Source organism: Molothrus aeneus, chromosome 6, assembly GCF_037042795.1.
Source record: "Molothrus aeneus isolate 106 chromosome 6, BPBGC_Maene_1.0, whole genome shotgun sequence".
Lineage (NCBI taxonomy): Eukaryota > Metazoa > Chordata > Aves > Passeriformes > Icteridae > Molothrus > Molothrus aeneus.
In genome coordinates, this window is record NC_089651.1 from 3138230 (window position 1) to 3157312 (window position 19083).

The following is a 19083-nucleotide window of genomic DNA, read 5'->3' on the forward strand; positions in this document are numbered from 1 at the left end:
GTAATTTCTATTAGAGCACTGCAGTTTGTCACACTAAGTGTATTGCAAGGAAAGATAAGTAGGATGGGGCCAGACCCTTTGGCTCTGCCTGCTCCTGAGCTGCACAGCTGGAGAGAAGCTGGCTGTGTCTGCTGGCAGAGAAGCCTCTGAGCTGACTTGCTTGGCTCTCTTCCAGTGTTTGCTGGAGAAAGAGTACACACCAGTGTGCTTTGTTAGGAGAAAAGGTAATCCACAGTAGCATATAGCTTTGGATGCTAGGCTTGAATGTCAGCTTTTCTACAGCATCTTAACATACCTTCTGAAATACCTTTTAGTTGTGTTGCTCTCTATCTGATTATCATGTCAGCAAACCAGAGTTCTCTGACATGTTTATACAGGTGCATTTAGGCAGGTTTGTAGGAAAAATAGTGCATGGAATTGCTTTTGCCCTCAGCATGTGCTAGAACTCAGGAGTTTTCATATTCAAAAGTTTATATAGCCCAGTGTCTAATTTAATATCTAGTAATACTTGGCAAAATCAGATGTGACACACAAAAATGAGAGGCCACTAACACAGGAAAATATCTGAGGGCTATGAAAGCTGTTCTTCAGTCTGCCTTCATTTGTCTAAGTTATGCAAAATGAAAGGCAAAAATGGCAGTCTACTCCTCACTGACATGCAGGAAGAGAAAACTGGCTGAAAATTATCGTGTTCTGGAGTATTTAAGTATGTTTGAAAACTGTAATTTAAGACTTTTCAATAGAAGAAACATTAGACAGCATGGCAAGGTTTAGCTAGAAATAAATTTATGATCTAGCTTGTGCATTTTAAAGAGGGTAGGACTTAATATTTGGCTTAATTTATTGTTATTCTGGCAGTTCTTCAGCAAATTTTATATAATTAAGAGGAAATTAATACAGTCTCTCAATAGGACCAAAAATTATACAGAGATGGAGAGGAAGAAAATGTTCGTACCTAGAGACACGACTTAGGAATTACTTTGCAGAAAAAAAGAGTTCAAGAAGAATATGAAGCTCACACAGGTCATGCAGCCACCACACACTGCCATGGGCAGGTTTGTTATCTCTGCATGAAGTCCATGCTGACTTTATGCAAACTAAGCACATGCAGTGATTTGTTGGTCATATCAGTGATGTTTGTGAAATGCTGTTTGAATAGTCTGTAATCAGTACTTGAATGTCTGTATCGGGCATAATTGTATAACTAAATATACAAAAGAAATAAATGAAGCTGGAAGCACTCAGTCTTCCATGTGCTTCCAGAATTTTTCTTTTCATCTTTCTCCTGGAAATAGAGCTAAACTTGACCACACCCCACACAGCAGCCTCCTTGTGAAAAGTGCCAATCACTTGTTTTTAAAATGTTACAAGTTTAATAGTAATAAAATGGTTATAAAAATAGTAATACAATTAGAGTAATAATAATTTGGACAATTTGGATTAGGACAATATGAGACAATAGAGACAAAGAGTTACAGACGTCCGGGTACCTTTTCTGGGCAGCACAAGCCTGAAAAAGGCCCCACGTTAACAGAGGATTAACCCTTAAAAGCAACAGCCTGTTGCATATTCATACACTTCATACATGATGCATAAATTCCATTCAAACACAGGATTCTGTCTGGGCAGTGTCAGTTTCTTCCTCTCAATCCTGACAGCGCCTTCGAGGCGGGAAGAAGTTCGTTTCTTCTGATAATGGAGCAATAAATTCTCTTTCTCTGAAGGATTCAGGTGTCCTGTGGCTGCTATCTCAGTGCGAGTCCTTTCTTTAAAAAATGTATCCTACATAGCACAGTTTCTATTTGAACATTTTTTATAATCTAAAACTATATTTACCACACTACTTAAGAGAATTAATACAGCATTACTTTCTAACACAACACATATAATATTCATTTCAATATTTGTGAAAAGCCAATTATAAAATACACGCATTTTTCACACTCCTGAAGTCAGAAGTGCTCAAGACACAAGCCATCAGCTGCTTGTCGGATGAGCCCGGTAGCCCAGACCAAAGCTTTTCCCAGCCACTGGTGCCCTGGGGCTGGTCAGTGCCCTTCCTGCTGGGTTCCCATCACAAAGCTGGCACTCACCAGAAAGTGCCCCGGTGTGTGTCACTGGTTTTTGTCTGCTTGCTTTGAGAAGGTCACATAGCCTTAAGGGGTTGTCATCAGGGCAGCTGAGAGAAGTGAAACCCGGTGAGTCATCGGTGAGTGATCAATTAGTTGCTAACTTCATCAGTTGCTAAAGTGTCTTTGTTTCTCTTCAGGAAAGGAGAAAAGAATTTGAGAGCAACCTGCAAAAGGCTGGTTTGGAGCTAGAAACAGAAGACAAGAAGGTAAAAAAAAAAAAAGAAAAATTAGGACCAGAAAGAGGACTTGCAAATCAATAAACCACTTTCTTTCTCTGAGAAAAATTATAAATTATATTCGTGTATTTCAGTGGAGTGTGACTAATTTAGGGGAAACAAGGTTAATATGTTTATTTGAGTGCTTTTTCCAGATACATTGGTAAGAATTGTGGAAGCAGAATAATTTTGATTCAAGAGGAAGCTTTTGTTTTTGCTTTCATAACAAGAAGGCAAAATAGCTGTGCTTTGGTTCATATCCACATAAATGGGAAATGTGCTTACAGCTGATTTTAATTCTACCTAACAATGAGTAACAAGTTTGGAAGGCAGTGAATGAATTAGTTATGCCCACTGGATGTTGTAATTGTGAGGAAGGACCCTGTGACCTTGAGGATGTTTGGTTAGTGGTACTGTTTGCTGTAATAACTGGAGGATGTGCAATTTTGACTGATGGAGTCAGCATGCCAGAGGCTGAGGTGAGTCAAATAACTCTTGGTGAAGTTCAGGCTCTGTAACATCCATAGGTAGGGAATTCATTGAGCAATATTAAAAACCCTTCTGATTGCCAACTTCTACTGTGAATGCAGAGCAACACTAGAAGAACATACATGTTACATGAGGCCTATGACAAGATTATTCTTTGTGTTTCCAGTGTAATGAGAATTTTCAGTGTATGAGAATAATATAGTTTGAAAAGCCTTGTGAGCTTGTAGTAGTGGAAAGGTTATTTTTATGAACAGCTAACCACTCAGATAAGCTTTTCAGTAAATATATATATATATATATATATATATATATATATATATATATATACACAGAAAGTCCTATTCCCTCCTACTTCATTTTTAAATCCTTTAAAAATATGTAAAAGGCAATACATTTTATATGAAAAATATTCCCATAAATCTTTAAATAAAACACAGTTTGGTCTAATGTCTGATTTAACTTTTCTGGAACAGGAATCTGAAGATGGCAAGATTTTTTTTGTGAAGATCCATGCGCCATGGGAGGTTCTGATCACATATGCAGAAGTGCTGAACATTAAAGTTCCCATCAGGGAAAATGACATTCCCCCCATGGTGGAGAACCCCCTGGACTGTGTGCTTTTCCCACTGAGGCTGCCTGAGAAGGTGATGCACCCTGAACCAGATTATTTCACAGCACCATTCAGCAAGGACAAGCAGGAGCTGTACCTCATTAATGATGAGAGCACTTTCTTCTCCCCATCCATGAGAAACAGAATAGTAAGTATGGGAATTTGGCTGCTTCTGGGTACAGTAGATTTACACAGCCCCATCAGAATATTCATGTAAGGAAGGAGTGGGTATAGAAACCTTGGAAACTGAGGTAAATGCAGAGAGGCCTGGGTACCTGTGCATCTTGCTTAGAAATATAGAATAATTCTTGGAACTGATCTTCTGGATGTCTACAAGGCAACTATGCCCCCAGTATTCTTATAGGAGATAAGGCCTTCTGAAGAAATACCTTTTGCTTTTGGATGTTGTTCCTGCAGATTATACACAGTGCATATCTATTACAGGTTTCTATTTAATGGCCTTAGAATAGGAAAGGTCTGAAACTGTCATTCTTGAATCTCAGGTTAATTATATTCTTACACGTTGCCCATACGGAACAGAAGAAGGGAAGAAAAAATTTGGGATTAAGAGACTGCTGAACAATGGCACCTACACAGCTGCATATCCTCTTCATGATGTAAGTATTTCAGCTTTCTGCTCCCTTGAGCATTTCCCAGTGTTTGCACTCTTTTACCTACGGTGACATTTGCTGTTCTAGGAGATATGAAAATATACTCAAACCTTTCAATTTGTCCCAGTAATTGATGCTGTTTTATAACACACAAGACATAGCTGTCAGCCCTTCTATTTGGCTTTTATGTGCTGAAATGTTTCTTCCTACAGATGAGTTTTTAGAATATGTGTCAGTCACTCATTTCTTTAAAGACTTACTCCATCATATTCCTGTAATGCTGGTGGCACAGACCACACAGTAGTACCTTAGATTATAACAAGGAAAGAATTTCCACATTCAGCAGTGTGTGTGCATAGGGTGTGCACACAGACATACTGTAGTTACACACTAGTGCACACTACCTGTAGTTAGAGGAAAACTCTTGGGGTCATACCATTTTGGGACTGAAGTCAGAGGAGTTGCCTGAACCCTGCCCGTTTAGTGTGGGGTGGTGACTTGTCCATCTCCCAGTGACCTTTGGGTACAAATACTGGAATACTGGAAATGTGGTAAGGATAATAAATACTATGCTTAGTTTTGCTGTAAGGTCAGTTTTTAATATGACATGTGTGACATTTAGTCCTGAAATTCCATGGAGAAAACAAGAGAGAGATGGGTTACAGTGTTTTACATGGGGTTTTTTGCATTAATTTTTTCCCCCTAAATGTTGTGTTTAATTTTTTGCTTAAATTCTCTGTGTTTTTAAAGGTTATTTCAGATGTCACTATGCTTTAGTGAACTTAATCTGAATTCCACCATAAGACATTTTAAAATACTGTATATAGATTTATATTTGAAAATATTTGAAAATATTTTATTTTCCTTAGGAAAAAAATAATTGAGTGAATGGACATTCCTTAGGTTTTCAGGAGGAAAGTTTGGCTGATTAGGATCTAGAATGTTAGTCTAGGCTGGGAGGCACTTTATACTATTGGGATTACCAAAACTGCTGACAGTAAAAAGCAAGAATCTCTTCTATACAACTACAACCAACTTTAAGTGCTAAGAAATCTTATGAAAAAAATTCTAAAACTTGTGAGACAAACTCAAAAATCTTTGTCTAAAAATAATTATTTAATCTTTCAGAATATTTTCAAAATGCAAAATTTATGTTGCCTAAAGTTCTGTTGGTTGCTTCCAATTTAGAAACCAATTTTCATGCTTTTCTTTGTGATTGAGAGACATTCAGAAAAAAGGAAAACCAAGATCACGAAGTAAATAACTGACAAAGTGGAGAAGCCATTTGTGCCACAGAAGTGGAGCTCTGTGGCACAAAATAAAATTGAAAAAGCTGTCAAAAACTGTGGCTATTTTACACTGTTTAATTTCTAGGAAAGTGATGAAGTTCCAAAATTTTCATGGTATTTGACAGTTAAGATACCTGATAATGACCAACAGCACAGTCTGAAGAGGGGTGCATCATCATTGCTGTTTGTCTCATTCAATGTAGTGTTTGGGCCTGTCGATGAGGTGTGGATGCCATGGAATGGGAGAGAGAAATGGCAAGAGGGCTTGGGAGAATTTTCAGGGAGTTGTAAGGATGTGATAACTTGTTAAGTGCAGGTGGTGTTTTTCTGCTTTGTCTTTCTGTTCTTCTCAATGATGGTGTATGAGGAAGGTGTTTTTGTTAGTTAGCTGTGAAAAACGCCAATCACTTGTTTTTGAAATTTTAAATGTTTAATAGTAACAAAATGGTTATAAAAATAGCAATATAATTAGAGTAATAAAAATTTTGGACAATTTGAGTTAGGACAATATGAGACAATAAGAACAAGAGTTACGGACAGTCCAGGAACCTCTTTCTGGAAAAAATAATCCTGAAAAAGGACACACATTAACAGAGGATTAATCCTTCAAAACAATAACCTGTTGCATATCCATACACCTCATACATGATGCATAAATTCCATTCAAACACAGGATTCTGTCTGGGCAGTGTCAGCTTCTTCCTCTCAATCCTGACCGGCATCGTCCTTCCCAAGCGAGGCGGGTTGAAGTTCATTTCTTCTGATAATGGAGCAATAAATTCTTTTCCTCTGAAAGATTCAGGTGTCCTGTGGCTGCTAAAAGTATCTTACATAGCATAGTTTCTATTTTAACCTTATGTTATCATCTAAAACTATATTTAACACACTACTTAAGAAAATTAATACAGCATAACTTTCTAACATAACACATATAATATTCATTTTAATATATGCAAAAAGCCAGTCATAAAGTACACATTTTTCACATTAGCCAATCAAATAGAATCTATCATGTCACTCTATAAAAACTACGAGGTTCTCTTGAATAAAGCTTCTTTGCTCCTTGTACAATCCTGCCTCCTGCCTGTTCCTGTGTTATTCTTGGCACAAAAGTGACAATGAGGTGTTTTGCTCTTGCCCTGCTTTGCTCGCAGTGCCAGTACTGGAAGAAGGCCAGCGACCCCAACTGTGACAGCGAGAGGTACACGCTCTACATGGAGTGGGCCCGCTTCCTGCGCTTCTACAAGGAGCAGCCTTTGGTCCTTATCAGGTGAGATGCTGCCTGGGCTGGTTGTGTGCCCTTGCTTTTCACTGCCATTCAGTGTGTATTCATCTCTAGCTTGATCCTGCTAGCAGTGATGCCTTGAGAAGGCTGACCTAGGACAGAGGCTACACAGACTTAAAGTAGCTGTTTATTAAAAAGCCTTCATGGATCCACCTTGGGCAGCACAAGAGCCCAGTCAGGGTTACACCCAAGAGGAACCAACGTGGTCACAAAGTGCACGACCGCTCACCAGGTCTCACACTTTTAAAAGTTCTGGTCCATTTGCATATTGGAGTTAATTGTCCAGTTATAGCTTTAGGTTAAAACATCCCATTCTTCTGGTTTTCACTCTTCATTCCATGTTGTTTATGCCCTTGGGCCTGAAACTTGTATCATTTGTCCTTTGTCCCAAGCTAGAAAAGGCTTGATTATCTACCTACTCTGTGAAGAGCACTTACCATTGCTTAATATGAAGCTCAGAGCCACACACTAAAGCAGCACGGAATCTGAAAAATATAAAAGCTAAAACTGAAGACATCAGGAAGTCTTTGCCTCTTTTAAGATCCAATGGATATTAATTGGGCACTGTGTCCTGGGAGGACATGACAGAGCTTTCTACTAAGAAGGGGCAAAATGCTTTATCTCAAATCAAGCCTCTTTCCATCTAGCCAGTCCTCCTGGTGTTAGGTATATTACAGATAATTCAGCTGTTAAAGAAACACATACATAGAATACCTCAGATTTTTTAATCAATCTCTGCAAAAAAAAATGTTAAAGGTTTATTTGAAATGTTGAAATTTCAACACAGACTTGAAAAAATACTGATAAAATCAGTTTGGAAGCTTGATTCTTAGTTCTAACCCCAAATTTAAACTGACTTAAGATCTCTTTGATTCAGCTGATGTGATACAACAGAATGCTGCTTTGTTCACAGGTCACAGGTTGTTTGTACTGCAAGTGGTTGTATTTCTGTGGATTGCCTCTTTGCTTTAACCGTATGGTCAGAACTGTTGTGCTGTTTCATTTGTGTAACTCCTTGGAAAAATCAGAAAGTAAATCTTCACCTACACTATTCTGAAGAAAAGAGAAAAGGGTGATTTTAATGTTAGTTTCTGCCAGGAGGAAAAAAGGGACAAAAGAAGCCATATGTCCTGATTATTCACCTGGTTCTTACAGCTTGAGTAACTTCTCATGGCCAGTTTCAGCCCTCATTTTCCACAGTACCTCAAGGCATTTACTCTGCTGTTAAAAGTGAATTTTGCCAAGTATTTCACTTTTACTCTGGCCAGTTTGCTCTACTACAGTTTTAAATTTTGCTTTGTGTTCCTGTTAATTGCTTTTTTATTTTTTTTGTATTCAGAAAGTACTATGGTGAGAAGATTGGAATCTATTTTGCCTGGCTAGGATTTTACACGGAGATGTTATTCCTTGCAGCAGTTGTTGGCTTAATCTGTTTTCTTTATGGCTTGTTTACAATGGATGAAAATATGAGCAGGTAAGTATAACATTGAAAATCTCCTGGGCAAAAGCTAAGCAATGTGAAAAATTTATTCTTGTTGTTACTCAACAGGTAACAAGCTTTTAAAGCTTGTCAGAGCAGACAAATTTGTTCTTCAGCTGTCTTTATTGACTGTAAAGGTGGTGGACCACTAATGGAGAACTTGTGACTATCAATTAGTAAGACTCAGCTTGTAGGTGAAAAACAATACTTTGTTTGCCATAGTTTTCTGCATTAGAGAAGCTGAAATATATGAAGTCCTGAGGGTACCCCTTGGATCTTGTCTATTCAATCTGTCTCGCAGAGCAGTCTGACCTTTTGGTATAGGGCATTGTTTGTACTAACCAAAAGCATGAGTAAAACAGATCAGCAGTGTTCTCTCATCAAAGAGGCATCCAGTATCTTACAGGCCATAATTTGGTGGGTTTTTTTAAGTAAGCATAGAATTTCTTTTATCAGAAGTCCAAAGATTTATTGTTTTCAGGGATTGGGGGTTGCTTACTCATTGCTTACTGTTTTCTGTATAATTCTATAAAATTTTGCATTTTAACTATGAAAGATGACTAATAAGTTAAAATTCTCATCTATTCTGTTGAATAATGTGTCGCTGTCGAGGCGGTCACAACATAAAGCAGAGACCACAAGCAGTCTCAGTTGGCAACACTTTATTATTGAACATGGCTGATTTTTATACACTTTACAATTGTTTATGCTTCTTCTATCTTTACTATTGGCCACAATAAATCAACATAATACTATTGGTGAGAAGTTATAGTGACTTAATTAACTTTCTAAAAATGTTTCATCCAGCTGCAAAGTTCTTCTATCTTTCTTCCCTCGGTCTCCTTGGCTACAGCCTTGGAGAGAGCTCCTTATCAGTTTCTTCTACTTCTCAGCTTCTTCTCACTCCTTTAGCTAACAGGCCCGCTGTTAGCCCCTTCCACAATAATGTAATTTTGAGACTTGTATTTTAGCTAGGTTAAGAATTCATCTGGGAATAGTGTTATACATATTGAGATTTCTCTGGATACCAAAGGACTATCATAGAATTCTAAATTTTACCCACTGTCATTAAATTGAAGTAGCAAATTTTTCTGCAGATATCAAAGCTGAAGTGGTCTCTCTGCTTTTAGAAAAGGTGTTTTGATGTCATTGCTAACCTGATGAGAAATAACATGGTTTATATCTTGCCTGAAAGCAGTGCATTTACAGTACAGCTCCTGACAGACTCCTGATTCATTACTAGTAGAGCCAAAAAGCCCTTATCAAGGGAGTTTATTAATTCTACTCCTTGTAGCAGCTGCTTCATTCTTGGGTTTCCCTGACCAGCCACTGGTCAATACCAGTGACTGTGACAAGATGTGGCATCTTTGCTGTGAAGCTGCAAACGTTGAGCTTTGAACAAATGAAGCTCCTATTAATTTTTTAAATAAATTTCATATAACAACTTTTAAGATGCTGTGGAAACAGATATTTTACAATGTTTTCCTGCTTAGCAAAGAAATCTGTGACCCTGCAATTGGAGGAGAGATCATCATGTGCCCACTTTGTGACCGAGACTGTGAATACTGGAGACTGAACACCACCTGCGAGTCCTCCCAGGTCTGTGTCTGGCTCTGCAGCCACTGCTCCTTTTTGTTCATCCTGAAAACTCTCTTGGTACTGACCTGTTCCTGGCTCTTCTCTTGCAGTATTCCCATTTGTTTGACAACGTGGCAACTCTTTTTTTTGCCATTTTCATGGGTATATGGGGTGAGTACATTTGATGAGTTTTATGTCAAGCAATAAGGAGATCTTGGCCAAGCTGTTGAGGGACACTGAAAGTGGGAAGAAGGGGAATAATGGCTTCACCTTAGTATCCTGCCTCAGATGCTGAAGTGATGAATGAGTGAAAATAACTTAAAGTTACGGAGAAATTAAGACTTAAAAAAACCCAAGTAGGCATCTAGGATACCATAAGAATAACGTAAGCATTGTGTACTTTTAACTGCTAATATTTGATTCTTTCCTTAGTAACTCTTGGAGGGCTCCAACCTTATGCAGCCAATATAAGAGTCCTCTCTGCTCAGCCCTTCACATCATCAGTGTCCCAGTGGGGGAGTGGGGAGTTCTGTGCCCTTTCATGGATGGATGGTGCTCAATCACTGCTGCTGCATTAGCTGTACTTTTGGGATGAGGAAATTCATAGGGATCCACTCCAGTGAACCTCATGCACTGTAGTGTGTTTTGATGACATAGAAACAGGTGGATTTCTGGCCTCTATATGTCACTATGATATTTTCTGAAAAATCCTATCGCCAGGATTTCTTCTCCTCTCCTGAGAAGCCTCAGCTTCTCCATGTTTTGCTCCTCTGGAATGTGATTTGGAGAATTGTTTACCCAGCAAGTGAATAGTTTTTAATTAATGGCCAATTACAGCCAGCTGTGTCAGACTCTCTGAGTCTGTCACAGGTTATTATCATTCTTTTCAAGCCTTCTGATGTCTCCGTTCTCTTTCTTTAATATAATTTAGTATATAATTTCTTTTAATATAATATATCATAATATAATAAATCAGCCTTCCGAGAACTTGGAGTCAGTTCTCATCTCTCACCTTGTCCTGGGACCCACAACACCACAACATCTATAATCATAGTTTCACACCAATGATACCTTTTCAGACTTTTAGGAACATTGTGTTGAATACATATTCTTTTCTTCAACTCTATGAAGGTTCATAAATTCTGGATAGCATAGTTACTGCTTCTTATTTCCTTAAATACAATTCTCTTGTTTCATGCTGTTTGTATGAAATGTCATCATTAAATGTTCAACTTGTACATAGATATTTCATTAACTCACAAAGATTCTTGTGTGCTAATAGAAAACCTGTGTATTTTTTATCAGAGGATCTAATCACTTACTTCTTTCATATAGAATTATTATTTAAAATCTAATAAGGTTTTTGTTGTATGGCTGTTTTACTAAACTTTTCTTGGCTTTTAAGAACTAGCATTTGCGTGACATGGATTAGTCATTCAGGAAGTACCAGCCAAAGAGTTAAGAACTACAGAAGATAAGGTTTCCTGTGTTTGTCTAAGCCATAAAACTTCCCTAGTTCAGATAAGAACAATCAGATTACAAAATGTTTACATTTTAAAGTAATTTATTAAGGGCTCTAAGGATGTTAAATAATATTATAAATTTTATAGCTGTTTATGAATTAAATCAATTCCCTCTAATGTCTTAAAAAATTCTTAGGCCAGCCCAACTCTTGATTGTATAAAAATCATCAGACATTCACTGTCTTTAAAATGACTGTGTCCTGGTTTAGAGCAAATTTCGGAGAAAACCTCCAAAGGGGTCCCTCTAGAAAGCAAATTCAAGTGGCCCCTCCTCCCACCAGTTCAGGAGACATAAATCTCCTTTGAGAAAATTGGAAAAAAACTATTTAACAAACAAAATATTCACAAGCATAAAAATTGAATAATATTAAACAATGGAAGCTCTCATTGTTCTGAAGAAGTGGCAAATTCGGACAGTCCTTTTCAGGGGCTGTGGCTCAGCTCACTCTGTCTCTTACCAGTCCCTCCTGTGCTGCAAATGCTGCATCCCAGGCCCCAGTGGGCCACAGCCATGAGCTCCAGGTGTTTTTCTGGGTTTTCAGTCCAGAGCAGGTTGAAAAAGTTCCAAGGAAAAAAAAGCCACAGTCTGGGGAACTTTTTTGCCTCAGCTAGCTAAAAACACCAACTAAAAGCCAAGGAGAGCTTTCTCCTGCTCCCTGTCCTTGCTGCAGACAGCATGGTCTGTGAGACACAGAGAGCTGAAGCTCTTAGCTCTGGTTTTTGAATACAGCTGTGAAAAAATTCCACCCCATTTCCTTCTGCCCTCCTTTGCTCTCAGATTTAGCTTTAAAGGCACAAAACTTATTTCTGGGCTATTATATTTGCTGGGAGTCTCGTGTCAGGAAGGAATGATGAATCTGACTCCATGTTCTCAGAATGATAATTTATTATTTTATAATACTATATTATATTAAAGAATACTAAACTAAACTATACTAAAGAATACAGAAAGGATACTTACAGAAGGCTAAAAAGATAATAATGGAAACTCGTGACTCTTTCCAGAGTCCTGACACAGCTTGGCCCTGATTGGCCAAAGAGTGAAAACAACTCACAGCAGAAACCAATGGAACAATCACCTGTGGCAAACAATCTCCAAACACATTCCACAGGAGCAAAACACAGGAGAAGCAAAGCAGATAATTATTGTTTTCCTTTTTCTCTGAGGCTTCTCAGCTTCCTAGGAGATAAATCCTGGGATTTTTCCAGAGAATGTGAATTCCACACTGGGCTAAACAGACAAATGGGGATACAATTCAGTATCATAAAGTCACTCTAGGACACCATGATATCAAGTACGCCTCAAAAAAGCAACAGAAGTGTTTGACCATATTACTTGAAAGCTGTTCTGCTTATTTGTTGTAATATTTATGTGTTACAGGTTTATACACGGTAATTAGTTGAATTATCAGGTTCTTTTCTTAATTCCATGTTGCTTTTTGCATACACAGAGTAGTTAATTGAACATGGTCACCATAATCATGGAAATACTCACATTTTGTCTTGACATCTTCCTTGTCATCCCCTTCTGGAATTCAATTAGCTGATAAATCACTGGATCCATATTGTGGTCTTATCTGTGAAATATAGTTGGTAGTCAGTAAAAATAAGTGAGTCACACTGTAATGATAAACCACAGAAGAGAAGCCAGTGCAGATGTTTAACTTGGTTCATGAACTTGTTCACTTCTTCCTTGACTCTATTCTAACATTTGCAAATTGCAGTTACACTTTTCTTGGAGTTCTGGAAGAGGCGGCAAGCAAGACTGAAATATGAATGGGATTTGGTTGATTTTGAAGAGGAACAGCAACAGCTCCAGCTGAGGCCTGAGTATGAGGCAAAATGTACCCAAAAGAAGAAAAATCCTGTAACTCAGGTATGAACATGCTGTGTTGACGTGTGTGCAAATCTGGTTGTATGCTGAAACTTTTGTAACATGGAAATTGATATATTAAATCAGGAAAATCAGGGCAAAGTTTATAGCTTTTATGTCTTTTTACTGCATCTTTCACAATTCAGGGTCCCGGTCTCTGAAACTTTCATGCCTTTAAAACCATTCATTCTTTTATCCCTATACAACATATGAAGAAGCAGTCACTGTGATCTAAAGTGATAAGTTGGTCTAGCTGTGGTGTAGCTTCTGATACACAACCACTTTGTTTGGGGAACACCAGAGGGATGAAGGTGGCCAAAGTCCTTTCTCTTGAATGTAATTGAGATACAATTAGTGACCCTACTTAACTCTGTTAAACAGTCTATATAATTATTAGATGTTAATTGTTTTCATTTAAATTTATTTTGGGTAGGAGTTATTTGACAAATTTCATGATCAGCTGGTTGCATTCCAACACAATATCTACCACACCCATTTGATGTATTTTTAAGTCATCTTTTCCCTTTCACGGAATTGCATATAAATAGCTTATTGTTGCTAGTCCTAAGTATACTTAGATAACACAATCTTCAGAAAAAAAATAGAAGCTTAGCCAGAATGTGGGAAGAGTCTGTTCTAAAGCAATAGCCTTGTCTTTCAGGGCTCGTTTCCTTAATCATTAGGAAATACATATACTAATCTTATTTCTCATGAGAGAGAGTTTTTCCCCCTCCACATACACAGCATTAATTCTGCTGTTGTAACTAGTGCTGTGTACCTTGCACAGAGCTCTTTGATAACAGTGCACTATGTTTAATGCTCTGCTGAAGCCTTACTTTCTGCATGTTCAGGAAAACAGGTTCAGGTAAATAAATTTTCATTAGTTAGCTCTACTAACTGAAAACACATGCCTGCCAGTCATGTATTATTTGCTGGTTTACATCCCTGTGTATCATCAGGCAACCCCCCCACCCTTCTGTGGTAGCTTCTGGGTCCACCCATCATTGGAAAGAATGAATGAATCTGACTCCAGGTTCTTAGAAAGTTAATTTATGAAATGTTTTTAGAAAGTTAATTTAATTATTTATTTAGTTATCTATTTTATAATACTGTGTTATATAAAAGAATGTTATACTAAACTATACTAAAGAATAGAGAAAAGATACAGACAAAAGGCTAAAAGATAATAATGAAAAACTCGTGACTCTTTCTAGAGCCCTGACACAACTGGACTGTGATTGGTCATTAAGTCACAACAATTCATGTGAAACCAATCAAACAATGGCCAGTTGGTAAACAATGTCCAAACCACATTCCAAAGCAGCAAAACACAGGAGAAGCAATCAGATAATTATTGTTTTCATTTTTCTCTGAGGCTTCTCAGCTTCCCAGGAGAAGAAATCCTGGCGAAGGGATTTTTCAGAAAATTCGACAGTGACACCCTTCCATGGCGGCACAGGGCCCAAACCCTGCCCCAAAGCCTGCCAGACTGTGGTGGTTGTGCTGCAGCTGAGGGAGAGCAGGGGGAGCTCTGTCCTGCAGGCAGGTGCTGGCCCTTCCTTGTGCCCTGCAAGAGAGGGTGGTCATGCAAGGACAGGCTGGCTGGTGAGCACTGGTTGTGTACAGCATGGACCAAAACCTGTAACCTGATGAGGTGAATCAGCTGTACCAGAGCACAGCCAAAGGCTTGTACACTGTCCTGAGGGAGAAGACTGTTCTCCCTCTAAATTGATCCAAATCCCTTAGGTGAGATAGGGGTTTGTGAACTTTATTGTGAACTGTAATACGTTCCTTTTATCTCAGTGTGAGATACTGCTCTCCTCTGTACTTTCTAAGTATGCATTAACAATTGCCATAAAAATTCAGTGACTGTACAAGCCTTTATATTATGACATTTCAATTTACTGTCTCAGTGGTTTTTCAGAGGCTTTTTTGCAGCAGGATTTATCAGTGATTCTTATCAGTACCCAGTTAATTATGTTAATTAATACTGTACAGGTAATAGTAATTTCCTTCTGTTAGAGCATGTCCTGTAGTGAACACATGAAAGGCCAGTGCTTTCAAATAAGTTAGTTCTGCAGGAACCAATAAGGTTATGTGGGTACAGGACAGTGACTTTGTGTCCCACAGCTGGTTTTGCTTCACTCAGAAAATTATTTCATCATTATTCGTGATTCAAAGTTTTAAGTGCACTGAAACCAAAATTGCTGATCTTGAGGCTGTCATTAACACACTTGTTCATGCTGCTAAACTGTCTAACTAGATCATAGCTAAAATCTGGGTTTGCTGATTACAATAGAATTGTAATCTACATAAACAATGAAGCATTTGATTCAAACTTAGTCTCTGTCATTGCGCATTACTGCCTATATTACATTTGGGATCGCAGTTTCTGTAGTACTCAATGCCACTTTGCTCAAGAGGAGTCTAAGCATTCTACAGTGCCTTGTCCCACAGATTTATCAAATCTAGGTTATTTTTCACTATATCTTCTTCCACTGGCATTAGTTCTTAGAGAAGATTCTTTCATAGAACATGTACTCTGGTATTTAGGAGCTAGAATTGATTGTACAAGCTACGTGAGCATTGAAAATTGTTCATGTGTTGTCTGGGAATGCTGGCGTGACCCAGTTGCCTGGTGCTGCAGCAGAGCTTGGCAGCTACATTCATAGCCATTACTTCAACTGAAAAAACAAATAAAATTGAAGGAGTGGAGAAAAGCACTGTCTGACTGGTACATCCAAATAACAAGTTTGAAGGGATCTCGGCATGAAGAATTTATAAAACTGGAGTCCCATTGTGGACTCAGAGCTGTTTGACAGCTAACCTAGCACTACAGTAGTAGTTGTGGCCTGCTTATCTCAGGAAGTTGGGCTTTTTTCTTTAGCTATTGATTGATTTGGCAAAAGTTTAACCATTCTTTCCAGGTACTGTCTTGTAGCAGTTTGATGCCCGCTTCTGTCCGGATCTTTTTGCCCTGCCCCACTCACCCCACCCACAGCACACTCGAAATTATGTTCTGTCTGCCATCTGAGAGGGGTGGGGATCTGGATGGTTTCCCTTGGATGTGAGCACTTCTCACACAGCTGGTGAGAGCTCTGTGTGAGATGATGCTTGATGTTAGAGTGAGATGTGGGAATAACATGAACTGTGCTGTACTTGACTGTTTCAGGAGATGGAGCCTTATTTGCCTTTAACTAGCCAGGCTGTGCGATTCTGCATCTCAGGAGCCACAGTGTTGTTCTGGGTGAGCACCTTTTTGAGTCATCATTTTGACATGTGTCAGAGATGCTGTTCATTACTAATCATCACATTAACACAAATTAGTTTTAATCATGATGATAACACATGTTTTTATTACTGTTCTGCAGATTTCATGCTGTCATTTGAAGTGCACTTCAATTCTGATAATTTTTTTTTTTAAAAGGGCACTGGAAATCTGTCATTAATTGTCAGGACCCACGACATTGCTCTGGCTGCCCTGGAGGACTCCAGACCCTGGCAGGGGGCTCAGAGACCTTGGCAGGGAGTCACAAACACCTGTGCCTTTGATTTTAGCCCATGGAAACAATTCCCAACTTTGTGTGAGGAGTTACAAGCCACAGGAGTTTGAGTAGAATGATAGTGAATTTGTCACAGGGTGGAAAAGTAGAATTTTGGGGTTTTTAGAATGGGGGTTCAAGAGGCAAGATGGAAGAATCTGGGCATGTCCTGTCCTTCTTCTTGTCCTCCATCTTCTGCTGTGATGGTGACACTTCTGGATTGGTTTAGAGTAGAGACAGACTGTCTAACAGAGGTGATGGATATTGGAAAATTATTGTAAATAAGGTACATGTAGTTTGTAGTATAAAAAGCCAATACCACCCCAACCTGCTGTGCCACAGCCCAAACCTGCTGGACAGATCTCAGCAGGTCAGAGAAAGAATGTAACAGATAAGGGAAAATAAACAACCTTGAAAAGCAGAACCAATGAATCTCAACTTCTTCTTCAGTCACAGGGCTGGGAAAAAAGAGACTTTCTAGCACCTCGGGAGCCATTTCAACCACAAAAACCCAAGAATTAGTTAGTAATTTGATTGGACATTTTAGCATGGGGATAACTTTTTCTGTGACTTATTTGATGTTAACAGACATACCAAAAAATTGTGGTAGGGCAAAGCAAAAAAAGAATTCACAACAATGAATGCAGAGTGACTTTCAGAGTGACTTTCAGAGCTGACAGTTTAATCTAACTCGTCCTTTCCATCTCCTGTCTATATTTTTCTGCACTTTCTCAGATACTGGTATTAACCTGTTGGCTTTTCTTATGTTAACAAAATAATTTTGTTGATTTTAATGTACATCATATAACAAAGTATTTTTGCCTGCGTATTTTGCATTTCAGTGCTGCTGAACTCATACCCACAAAGAATAAAATTTAAAAAACATGAAGCACAATGGTTTACATGTTGTTTTTAAAGCTGCATGCATATAGCATGTACACTACAGCGTAGAGCTCTACGAGGCTGCAGGTGTATTTCAGCTGTCCCTCCTTTGTGCAGGTGTCCCTGATCATAGCCAGCATGATAGCTGTGATCGTGTATCGCCTGGCGGTGTACGCTGCCTTCGCCAGCCTCATGGAGAACACCCAGACCCTGCAGCCCATCAGCGGCGTGCTGACCCCTCAGCTGGCAACCTCCGTCACTGCCTCCTGCCTCAATTTTGTCATCATCATGATCCTCAACTTCTTCTATGAGAGAATAGCCATCTGGATTACTGATATGGGTAAGCAGGGGGACTTGAGGGCAAAGCTCGGAAGGAATCGTTGAAAATTCACACCATCAAGGTGTTCCATGCTGTTGTTCTCAGCTCAGGCACAGTGGGAGCTCTATAGCTCCCATTGCAGCAATGACTCAGGAGTGTCCATGGCCGTACTGAACATTTTCCCTGCATTTCAGTAGCTCTCATAACCTAGTTTCTCCTCAAATTGGGCTTGTTTATATTAGAGCTAGTTTACAGAGACAGTCACAGACCTGAACATAGTTAAAAATCATCTTGAATCACCAAAGCAGGATCAGGCTATCTTAAACTAACAATATATCAAGTAGAAATCCTGCAAATATATTTGAAAAAATAAATCACAGCTATCTTTACAAGAAAAAAAGACTAAATAAGCATGACTCTTAGTCGGGGGGAAAAGATGGGCATTTTCCATGTTGTTTCCTTTAGCTCTGGCTGTACAGATTTGGAGTTACAAAGATGGAAGGCAGAGGTTAAGCAGGATGAGGAGCTGTGCCCAAGATGTGTTATTGTGGCAGTAGCTATTGATAGCAGTACCCCCACTGCAGAGCTGGAGGCCCAGAAAGAGTGCCTACTTTTGTAGTGTATTTTATGTTTGATTTCTGCTTGCATGCTGGAAATATCATTCCTGAGAGCCCTTCTTAGACTTTTTTTTTTTAATGATTTCATTTTATTTGTTCTTAATGATTTAGAGATAGAAGTCCCTGAAGGTGTTTAATAGAAAGAGATAATTGTAGAATATATTTGGTTTGGGGAGGGGAGCTGAAAATATTGGTGCTTGCAGTTTGTGCACTTGTCATAAGAACAGTTGGGTGATCTTTTTTTTGTGAGATCTTGCAAGTCGGGTCAAGAGTTGAAAGATGTTCCTTGCAGAATCTTAATGGGATGTTGCATTTGGTTTATTTTCATTTACCGTGGAACATCTCTGTGATCTGTATTGCTTATCTCTCTTGGCCAAATCAGACCAAACTGAAACAGAGAAAGTAGTAACTAAAATTGCCCCTAACAAGCACAGAAACAAACACAAAATCATAATTTTTTAAATCTTTCTTGAGGAGCAAAAATTGTAAGCGTGAAGGCTCAGCAGTGTTATTTTGCTGATTTGCAAGTGTGGATGAATAATTTCTCAAGTGGCAGCACTACCTCATCTGTGGGTTACAGGGGGAGCATAACAGTTCAGTGGTGTGGGGAGGACTGCTGCCCCCCTCGGGTGCCCTGG

The 19083-nt window shown here is 38.8% G+C and overlaps 1 protein-coding gene across 2 annotated transcripts in view; it reads left to right on the top strand.

The window, feature by feature from the left end:
* The window catches only part of ANO5 (anoctamin 5), a 63975-nt gene that overhangs the window by 33877 nt on the left and 11015 nt on the right, over positions 1–19083 (top strand). For both annotated transcript variants that reach the window (XM_066551556.1, XM_066551557.1), the window contains 10 exons: positions 2270–2338; positions 3310–3594; positions 3950–4063; positions 6501–6616; positions 7971–8105; positions 9605–9710; positions 9800–9860; positions 12937–13088; positions 16258–16332; positions 17627–17849. In XM_066551556.1, the coding sequence (XP_066407653.1) occupies positions 2270–2338; positions 3310–3594; positions 3950–4063; positions 6501–6616; positions 7971–8105; positions 9605–9710; positions 9800–9860; positions 12937–13088; positions 16258–16332; positions 17627–17849 (1336 nt within the window). The remainder of the gene's footprint in view (positions 1–2269; positions 2339–3309; positions 3595–3949; positions 4064–6500; positions 6617–7970; positions 8106–9604; positions 9711–9799; positions 9861–12936; positions 13089–16257; positions 16333–17626; positions 17850–19083) is intronic.